Source organism: Nicotiana tomentosiformis, chromosome 11 (assembly GCF_000390325.3).
Source record: "Nicotiana tomentosiformis chromosome 11, ASM39032v3, whole genome shotgun sequence".
NCBI lineage: Eukaryota > Viridiplantae > Streptophyta > Magnoliopsida > Solanales > Solanaceae > Nicotiana > Nicotiana tomentosiformis.
The window spans coordinates 116,329,993-116,340,684 of record NC_090822.1 but is presented as its reverse complement, the minus strand read 5'-3'; the positions used below and the strand labels follow the sequence as shown (position 1 = coordinate 116,340,684).

The 10,692-nt window shown below is 32.9% G+C and overlaps 2 protein-coding genes across 3 annotated transcripts; both read right to left on the bottom strand.

The window, feature by feature from the left end:
• Nucleotides 1–275: 275 nt before the first annotated feature.
• Nucleotides 276–4,239, bottom strand: LOC104087329 (uncharacterized). Of its 2 annotated transcripts, XR_004504524.2 has the most exons (10): nucleotides 4,075–4,239; nucleotides 3,881–3,966; nucleotides 3,738–3,785; nucleotides 3,561–3,649; nucleotides 3,082–3,135; nucleotides 1,874–1,941; nucleotides 1,725–1,774; nucleotides 1,509–1,597; nucleotides 700–884; nucleotides 276–595 (listed from the first exon to the last, which is right to left on the bottom strand). XR_004504524.2 is itself a non-coding variant. In XM_009591752.4 (9 exons), exons 1-9 carry the CDS (start codon nucleotides 4,131–4,133, stop codon nucleotides 491–493), a joined length of 648 nt encoding a protein of 215 aa, XP_009590047.1. In that variant the 5' UTR covers nucleotides 4,134–4,239; the 3' UTR covers nucleotides 276–490. The 2 variants fall into 2 exon arrangements, 1 of the variants encoding a protein (XP_009590047.1); XM_009591752.4 differs by lacking the exon at nucleotides 700–884.
• A 4,275-nt stretch (nucleotides 4,240–8,514) lies between these two features.
• On the bottom strand, nucleotides 8,515–10,204 carry LOC104087330 (transcription factor MYB48). Its single transcript, XM_009591754.4, has 3 exons — nucleotides 10,000–10,204; nucleotides 9,727–9,856; nucleotides 8,515–9,314 (listed from the first exon to the last, which is right to left on the bottom strand). The coding sequence occupies exons 1-3, from the start codon at nucleotides 10,112–10,114 to the stop codon at nucleotides 8,894–8,896; spliced, it is 666 nt and encodes a 221-aa protein (XP_009590049.1). The 5' UTR covers nucleotides 10,115–10,204; the 3' UTR covers nucleotides 8,515–8,893.
• Nucleotides 10,205–10,692: the final 488 nt, after the last annotated feature.

Below are 10,692 nucleotides of genomic sequence, written 5' to 3'. Positions count from 1 at the left end.
ATTCTAATAAGCTGCTATTTAGAAATTAGTCAGTGCGTCCTGAATTTTAATTTTTCACTTCAAATTTTGGAACAAAAATATCCTGGATTGTCCTAAAGTTAAGAATTTTAATTTAAAATTGTAGGGCAAAATAAGTACTGATTAATTTCTAATTAACATTTCTGAATATCGCTATCTGTGCACTTGCACCCCAATTTGGCCCCCTTTACAATTTTAGTTTATGTAGTAAGTTGTGCAGTGGGCACTTCTTACAGAAAGGTCATGGAACAAACATATTTTGGAAAAATGGTAAGTTTCTCCAATAGGTTTTAAGCTTAGAGTTCTCCAGATTCAGACATACAAGTTATATTTGGAAATTCACCAGCAGAAAGTCTGTTGATGGAGAAAGGTGTCAAATGCTAGGAATTTAACTTCTCATGGTGTACTTGACATCCTTTATTCTCTACAAGCAATTGAAAATAAAAGTAATAGAAATAAAAATTTTCGACTCTCATATCTTCTTTGTTTTCTGATGTTTACCAAGCTTTGAACGCCGTTGCTTAAACAAGTGCAGATAAAGGTTGAGCCACAGAAAAGGGTAAAACAGAAGCAGAACCTGAAGTTGAAAGAAAAATGATAAGTATTGTTTATGTCTAACAAAATACTGAAGTAATATGTATTTCTTTTGGGGGATAAATAAGAATTATTCTATTTATGTACCTAAGGGCAGCCTGGTGCACTAAGCTCCCGCTATGCCTAGGGTCCGGGGAAGGGCCGGACCACAAGGTTCTATTGTACGCAACCTTACCCTGCATTTCTGCAAGAGGCTGTTTACACGGCTCGAACCCGTGACCTCCTGGTCACATGGCATCCACTTTACTAGTTACGCCACTTCATTTATGTGCCTAAGATGATGCCCAAAACATTTACAAGGGTTTAGCATTTTGCATAAGTGTGATCCATCTATCTATACAAGCACGAAAACTCCCTTTATAGGCATTACTCAAACCAACTCCGGGCATAAGATTCACATGAATGATACAACAATATCAGCTACAAAGAATGATCCACTCGCGACATTGGTACATAGGATTTGAAGTCAAGTTGCTTTTCTTTATTTTAAAAGTTTTATACAGAGTAAGTGCCAAGGATTCACCTCAAGAAATGGAGAGAATCTGATGCAAAAGTAAAGCTGAAGGAGTTTGGTATGGTGGCGAAAGCCAAAGTAAGCTTTCGCCATTAAGGATGTTTTTTCTATAGTTTGCAAAACTAGGCATATCGAGATACGAACAGTAGAGCAACTAAAAATCAGTTGCAGCTGAAAAGTATATACTCAGTAAATTCGAATAGATTGGATGCTGAACTCATTTGCTTTTAGTTATTATCAGGTCCTTAATATACGAAGTAATGACAAGCCTAACGCTCAAAGAACAACAAAACTTTTTCCTTTTGAATTGAAGAGAACAAAATAGACCACTGTATATAGGTTTCAGCAAAAAGTGATCTTATTTCAGGATATCAGAACGTACCTTAACAAAGTTACAATAACTAAAAGGGAGAGTATCTGCATACAGGTTTCTCCTTTTTATGAACGGAAGTGCTTGGTACATAAGCCACACTGCATAGAAACGAAGTCCAAGCTTTTCAGATTTTGCACATAGTAGACAAAAGTGACAACAAATAAATGGAATGGTATACAACAATATGAATGCGATGCATTAGTTTCAACAAACTTGTTAACTTACTTTCACCAGGTCCTAGTCCAACGGGATACAGTAGAATGAAAGCAGTGTACCTAACGGGCAAAAAAAGAAATTTAAAACCAAGTAAATTTCCCAATAATATACTCTCTCCTGAGTAACTAGATGCATTATTTTCTGAAAGAGAATCAAACCTGAGGTAAGTGATAAAGTATGGTGGACTTCCAATGCAACTCAAAGCATAATGTGAGTATCTGATCACCTGCGTCGAGGAACAGGTCCATATAATTGGTTAATGCTTAGAATCACATTTTAAGCTCGAAATTGTCAAGTAACCTAAATTATGTTCATGTTTTTTGTCAATTTTTCACGTTTCCGTATAAGCTACCTTAGGATAGCTTTTGCCTAAAAGTAAGTTTTAGCATTTCAATTTCAATAAACTTCACCTACAAGTACCTTTTACTTTTCCTAAAATTACATTTCTGTGCACTAAAATACAGCAACTTAATATGGGATAAAGTGCACAAAGTTTCTTCGGATCACATGCTATTTTGGTAACCAGATGCATCGAAAGATATTGAGAATAGTCCTGTTTATCACAATGCATTGCAAAATCCATTCGACCACTAAGTCACCAACCTGGTACTCTATAAGTTTTAGGATAGCTATAGCCTATAGGAGTGAAGACTAAAGCGAAAAACAATGAGCCTTCATTATCAGATATGAAAAATCTTATAGCATTGTTAGTTCTCTGGTCTAATAACAAAATGATAACCTCTAAAACTTCAAGATTTCTCTGTAGATTTATTATTTCTTTTCTATTCTATTACCAATTTTCTTGGGTCAGAATTTAGAATGTAAACTTAAGAGTTATTTCTTAGTAACTCGTGCCGAGGGTCTACTGGAAACAGCCTCTCTACATTCATTGTAGGGGTAAGGTCTGCGTACTATCTACCCTCCCCATACCCCACTTGTGGGGACTGTACTGGGTTTGTTGTTGTTGTAAACGTACGAGCTATTTCACATACTAAATGTAGCCTGAAATCTTCGGCCCACTCCATATATATCTCCAACAATTAATAGATGTGGTGCATCATATTTATATCAAGCATAAATACAGTTGTCTGGTAGTCCACTCTGTGTGCTCACTTTCGCCAAAAGTCCACAGAGCAAGCTGCTCTTTACCACAGTACAAATATTTTTTTCCTTTTTCTGCCACTGCTTTCAATAGGAGTAAGTTCTAAAGTTTTCGCATGTGAGGGTACGTTTTACACTAGTACTTACTCAAGATGGTTTAAGATTCTAAATATAAGAAATCGACCAAATAAAAAAGAGGGAAAAGGCAAAAAAAATGTTAGAGTAACATGTAATGAAAACAAAGAGAGGAGGAAAATTAACTCACCTCACTTAAGCTCCAAGCTAAAAATGTTATGAACACTGAAGGTGATTCTTGGACCTAGAAGAAAGTAAACAAAAACCACAAATACTTCACACTCAAGTTCTTTGTGTTTACTCCAAATTGTACACAGACCAGAAATCCGCACAACAAAAGACTCCATTGCTTTATTAAGCTTCCAAAAATCGTGTTATTGCGACCAATAATTAGTTCCATGATGATACTATTTAAAGAGTTCAAGTCATGTACATTGTCAGTGTAAAGAATCTTTTACACCATCAGATCACCCAAAAGATATCTACAGGTAAGTGTTGAAAATAAGACATGTTGTCTACTACAACAGGTAAAAGTGACCTCAGTGTAAAAATTTCTTGTACTGGCTATATATACAACTTAAACTCCTATTTAAAAAGTGCATATGATCTTACTATCTTTAGTAACTAGTGCATAAAAGTATGTGTGATTTGATTAGAAAGAAGTAAAACCTCAACAATTCGACGAACAATTGCAAGCAGAAAATGAGTTCTTCCACTCCATTGCATCAAAGGAAGCACTGCTCCACTAGGAACAATTCCTTAATAACCCAAAAAAGACAGGAATCAGAATATGAGCTTGCTACTTTTACGATACTGTCAAATAAAAAACCCATTAAAGTACTTTACCTATAGCTCCATGTACAACTTCCAAGAATGCACAACATTGCAACAAACCTTTAACACAAAGACCACATTTTTACTCAAACGTGTGACTCAAAAACATCAAAAGGAGAGAAATTCTTAACCCAAAAAAAAAAAATGGAACTCACAAATTAGTTCACCAGCAGAAGCATAAGTCCCAGTGACTGAGTTAGTGAAAATAAAATTGCTTAAAATTCTGAAAAGTGCTACTGTCCTACATTTGCATGCGACCAATCATCATATACAATATTAAAAACATTCTGCAATTGTAATATTAAACCGGGGGGGGGGGGGGGGGGGTTGGAAGGGTAAAGAAATTTACCATCCAAGAAACTGAAGAGAATTGTAAGAGAAGAGATAAAGATCCTTCAGTTTAGCCATTGGAGATCACTTGGGTACTTCTGTAGAAGTTACTAATTATATAGGTTTTCAGTTATGCCTAGTTGGCTAGTTCTCAGCCATTTTTACTCGGGGGGTAATAAAAGCTTCAACTTTTGGTTCAAACAGCAATTAATACTACAAGAAAATGAGATCACAAACGTATGGTCTTAAAGTTCTTGGAAGTTTGGACCAGTAACACTTATGGCCTTGGTTCCCAACCTATAATGGATCTTTTATTGGGGTACAATTTGGTATGGGCCCAATATTAGGTGGATTTACACAATTAGCAAGATTTGCGGCCTTGTAATTAGAAGTTTGCAACTTTTTAAAACTTAGACCAATGGACTAAAGTTCGAAAGTGATCACCTGATTTAAAGTTCAAAATTTAAATCCAATATTCAAACCATGATTCTAATTTTTAAAAAGTGACCATCTTCTAAATACAAGGCCAGGAAGTGACCACATGGTAAAAACAATTGTTGCTCTTTTAATTTTGGTTCGAAGACAAAGTTATGTTGGGAGTAGTTATGTTGTGATTAGTTATAGGGATTATTTCTTATTAACTGTTTCGTATATTGTATTAATTATGGGATTATCAATTTTACTACTTTATCTTGGGATAACTTATCTTGGAATTATTATTCCACCATCTGGCTTGTATAAATTATTCTGATACTATTTTTAATCCTGGAATAACTTATCCCAGAATTAGTAACCAAACAAGGAATAAGGTGCTACCAAATTTTTATCCCAAAATTATTTTTGTCTATCCATCATACAACCCTTTATGATGATTTTATTTCCTAAACTAGGATACGAGTAGGCAATCTTTTCATAAAATCCATGCTTCGTTTAAGAAGGCGAAATAGGAATTCACCTATTCTAGAGTTAATGGCTTCCGGTGTTGGCTTAGAAATTAGACACGTTGAACTAATTCGACCTAACACTATTTGTTTTATTGACTTGTTTAAGGTTTGAAACATTAAAAGCAATATAGTATTCAATTTAGAAAGCCCAAGAAAGAAAGTCAATATAATTTCGAGACACATGTTTGGTTGGAGTAATGGCCTAAATTGGATTATTTATGATTAGCAGTTCAGTTGCCAAAAGGCCTTCACCATGACTCACAAGGAGTAATCAAAGCAGTATAAGATGGACGGCAATCAATTTAGAACGGCGAAAGAGAAAAACAGTTTGATACACAAAGTATTCTGTATTTACGCAGGGTTCGAAAAATGGTCGTACTTTAGGATGTGACGTAGACAGTCTACTCTAATGCAAGCATTAGTGACTGCTTTCACGGCTCGAACCCGTGACCTATAAGTCAAACGAAGGCAACTTTAGTATTACTCCAAAGCTATATAACTTATGACACATGTTTGGTTTGAGTTCGATTGCCAAAATTGGATTATTTATGACTAGGAGTTCAATTGCATATAAAGTTAAATATATGTTCTCATTAGTTTGCATAGTTTCAGACCAAATAGAAAGGTTCTAGCTTCCATTGTTAAGTTGTCAGTTTCCTTTGCCTTGTTTCACTAGCTCCATTGTATAAGATGGCCGATCACGGATCAAGTCAAAGTGTCAAACAGTACAATGATGATAAACTAGTACTTACTACTAGTCGCAGTAGTAATATAGTCTATACATTAACCCAAGGGGCAGCTAGCAAAAGGTGGCCATTACCTTGCCACTTGTTCATTATTTGTTGTGTTCATTTCTTTACCATTTGGAAAGTTCCTTTGTCTTGATATTACACTACATCTTTGCTATTGTGCCACTCGGACATTTGTTTCTTAAGTTCTATAATCTTCACCATAACTTTTTGTAATAAAAGTAGTGAACACATTCAGGGTACTAGTTAAGCAAAATACTGATGTTCTTGTTGCGTTAAAATCTTGAATACGCCTCTGGTCCTGAGTGTCTTATTCCACGGGATGCAACATAGATTATTAAATAGGGATATCTAATAAGATATAACAGTCTAAAGTGTGGGAAATATCGTAGCAAGAAAGTATGGAATCTCCAAAATATAGATTAAGATATAGCTATGTGACACTATATCATATTATTTGGAACTTTACTTTTGAATATAGTACTCCTAGTCAAACAGAATATGATACCAAAATCAAGAATTCAACAAGGAATTCGAGAAATAGTATTGTTGAGTCAGGAAACAGAGGAAATTAAAAGAGTAAGTGAAGAGGGAATAAATCATGTTTTACTTATGCATACAACTCACCATTTATAGAACTAGTACACTATATAACTTACTAGCCTGTAGGTAATAACTCTATTTATATGTATCATATTTATATGAATCAAAATACAAATATAATTATGAGAGACAAAAGTGTTTAAGGTTATCTCTACTAGCAACCTGACATAATCTAAAAACAATGCTCCATTCATAAAACCATCCCAATTACTATTTTATAAGAAGACAAATGAAGAAGTGAGATAGCTCATTAACAAATACAACATGAATAGGCACACTATGTGCAATGATCCCCCTTCAAAAAAACGATTCTTTCTTTTTAAAATCTTTTTGAATTCCCTTCGGTCAAGTAAACCAAGCTCACGAAAAAAATGAGATCTTTTACACCAATGTATCGTACTCTCTCGACCAAATCATCATAAAAAAATAATGAAAAATCTTTCCAAAGTGAGAGAAGGAGGGAAAGCGCGCTACAACTAACATGAGAGAAGGAGGGAAGGCACGCTACAACTAACATAACTTACGTTATTTTCCTCCTAACTGATTTTCTTATTTATTAATTCTATAACTTATAACAGAAATAAATATCTACGGTTTATTTTATGTCAAGTAACAGATGGAATAATGTTATTATGTATTAACATTATCATCAAATATTCTGCTCAAATGTCAAGTCGAAGCTCGTTAGTACAACCTTGACGTCTTAGGTTTAATTGTCTCTTGCAGTAGGGTCACTAAAATAGTTCTTTTCATTTAATATGTTAGGCCACTGTTAAATAAATTTAGATTATATTTCATAGATAATGTAAGAAAATTATAAAAATCATATAGTATAAATGCACAGAAATTAAAAATAAATTTAAATTATATTCACAAAAAATGTAAGAAAATTATAAAATTTATATAGTATCAATGCATAGTACTCAATAGCAAATTTAGTATACAGTTAGGACCACTTATTTTTCTATTCAGGACATTTCCATCCAATTAAAATAGAGTCCACTTGCAATCCCTCCACTTTCTCGTTAGCTAGTTTTTAGTGAGTAACATCTAGAAATCACTAACCAACTCAAGCTTATCACTTTAAAAAGTTAATATCGAATACCTTTAACCTTTCTCTATCGACTAAATAAGTAATTTTTATTCTACTACTACTACTACTATGAGACGGATCCAGAATTTGAAGATCGCGAGTACACTTTTGAATTTAATCAAAATCTGCTTTGTATATAATGTCACTGCTAATATATCAATATTTTTTAAAAATATATACATGTATACATAAAATTTTTATCGAACTTTACAAGTACCGATGACTTCTCTTGGTATAGCATAGTTCCGCCTCCGCTACTACTACGTATCTTTATTATTGGATTAGTACCATTTTTAATGAATACTATATTTGTGTGATAATGGTAGTAGTTACGTGTTGTTGTGGGAACAATTCCTCTTTTGGACTATTGGTAAAAAAACATAGTCTAATTAATGCACAGAGTTTTATTTGTTTTCTTTGGCAAAAGATAACATTTAGATGATTGGGAGAACATTTTCTATGCACCTTTTAATCATCCAATCATTTGTTTGCCGTATCAAAATTAAAGTTGTGCTAAATCTAATAGTGGATTACAGAATTAGAAAATGTGCACCAACTCTAATTGCATTCCCAATCAGATCCCCAATCCTTGGAAGTTTGATTTGATCAGCTTCTTATCATATTAGTCCTTTCCTCCCAATTTATATAACACTCTTTTTTTCTAATCCGACCCAAAAAATAATCTTTCCATATTTTAATAACAAATTAACTTTAAAATATTAATTTTACCCTTAATAATTTACTGTCACACATGTATTTATGATTTGTTTTAGATAATAAATTTTAATTCTTTATTTATTTCTTAAACTTTTGCATCCAATCAATTGACACCCATTTGCCGGAAAATTACATTATTTTAACTAAATTAAAATTTTATTTTATGTAAATATATTATATATTGACCCCCTTTATTTTATTTTCTGTATTTACTTTTTTATATATATTAACACTTAGTAAAATATTTAGCTCCGCCACAGTTTGAAATATCAAATTTAATGGATGGAATTGATGCAACTGCAAGAAAAGATTAAAACTTTTACACATAGGAAGCTAAGAAATATTACAAGGAATTCAAGAACATTTAAATTTCATACGAAAGATTGCCGATGCTAATAATCACATAGAAACAGACTTAATACTCTAGTAATTAAATTAAAGCATATCATCACATGGCTACAACAGCAGACTTCAAAAGCACTACTACTGATTATCTTAACAGATCACCTAGTACCTTCTGATCTTGGGATTTTTATACTTATTATTACTACTATAATGCTAGTAATATACAAGTTAGAACTTACTCGTATATAAAACCTAAACCAACTAATATAAGAAATTTGTTTCTTTTTTTCAATTAAATTATCCTCCTATTAGCCCCGTTTTTTCTTTTTCCAGTTTAACCATTCGATATTTGAAGTCTGCTTACCCGACTAATTCAAAGTCACTCTCTTACCGAAAGTTACTCCAGTCAAAATCTTTCCACATGGGGTCTGGACAATAATCCCATAAGGGTGAAATTGACCCCATAATTGGTTTATTAATTGTTTCATTTTCTTCTAATAATTCAATATCTTTCCAAATTTCATCCATAGAATAAACTTTCGTACTCTCCCCAGCTTGTTCTTGATCATTAGCTTTCTTTTGTTCTTCAATTTGCAAGAGCTCGATTCCACCGGTATCGTAGAAATTTCTCTCATTTTCTTCATTAGTTATGGAAGAAGAAGATGAACAGTTTGAAAAAGATGAAGATGGAGAAATAGAAGTAGCTTTTTTCCTTTGTTCTTGAGCTTTCTTCCTCATGTGTGTTCTCCAGTAATTCTTGATTTCGTTATCAGTTCGCCCTGGTATTTTTCGTGCAATTCTTGACCATCTAAATACCAACAAAAAAAAAATCAACATCAGATATATACGGAAATTTAAATGGAAAAAAGGAGTCAAAACTATCCATGTACTATATAAAAAAATATTTTTTTCGGGGTTATTAATCTATAAATCATCTCATATTTGCCATTGACTATATAATATATCTAAAGTTGAGGGGTAAATTTAAATTATTTTTCCTAGTATTCCGACATATGGAATTAAAATTAAGTGCAAATACGAGAATGTTAGCTAACGATACATGCATATATAACTAAGTATAATCGAGAGTAAAATTAAGATATTTCGTATATAATAGAAAGGTAAATTTAAACCTTTTTTTAAATGTTAAAGTAAAGGAGAATAGTTAAGCATGGTTCTTAATATGAGAAATTGAAAAAAAATCTAAATAAATAACACACCTATTTCCCCATTTGGAGTGAAGTTCAAGAACAAGTCGTTCTTCTTGAGGAGTCATCTTGCCACGTTTGAGATCAGGATTCAAGTAATTAACCCAACGTAACCTGCAACTCTTTCCTGTTCTTTTCAAACCTAAACCAAAAGAACATTACAAAGAAAGAATATGGAGAAGAATAGGGTTAGAGACTTAACTCTTTGGACATAAGGATATGATCCAAAACTAGCCTAATATACCTATTCTATTTTTTGTTCTCCCTCCTTAACCTTCATCAAACCTGAAACTTTGGCTAGAAAATCCCATCTTCGATCTCCAAATAATTTTACATAAAATACAAGCTGAAGATCTTCTTGTTCTGTCCATGGACCTCTTCTGATTTCCTCTTGCACCATTTTTGGACTTTTAGCTAGAATATTTTTATCACTAGTTTTCCTTTTTTGTGAGTCACCTATAGTGGTTGATACGTGGTATAGTGTGTACGACTCATATTTATACTGAGAATAATTGGCTTTCTATGGCTTGAATTGAGGGCTGCTGCTCTTTGGGTGGTGGTGGGGACAATATGAGAAAGGTGTGTTTGGAGTAAGGGGGTTTTTCCTTGAGTGAGGGTTTTTGCTTTTAATTTCTTAGAAAATGGTGAATTAGAATTCCGTCATGGTCTATGTAATTTATCTGCACTTGATGTTTACACTAAATTAATTATATATGTTTTTCGAGAGACGGATTTAGACCTAAATTATGGAATATCTGAACTCATGATCTTTTCGTCAAACTAGGTATTTTATGTACATATTTGCTAGAATTTATCTAATACGATTTGTTGGTCCCCATATTCTACAAATGCTATATGTGGTTAAATATCGAAATTTACTTAAAGAAAGAGGGATCAATTCTCCCTAAATATATTTTTTTTTTCTTTTTATTTAGCGGTGCACTCATATTTTAAGAATCCTACATCCCTATTTGTCTT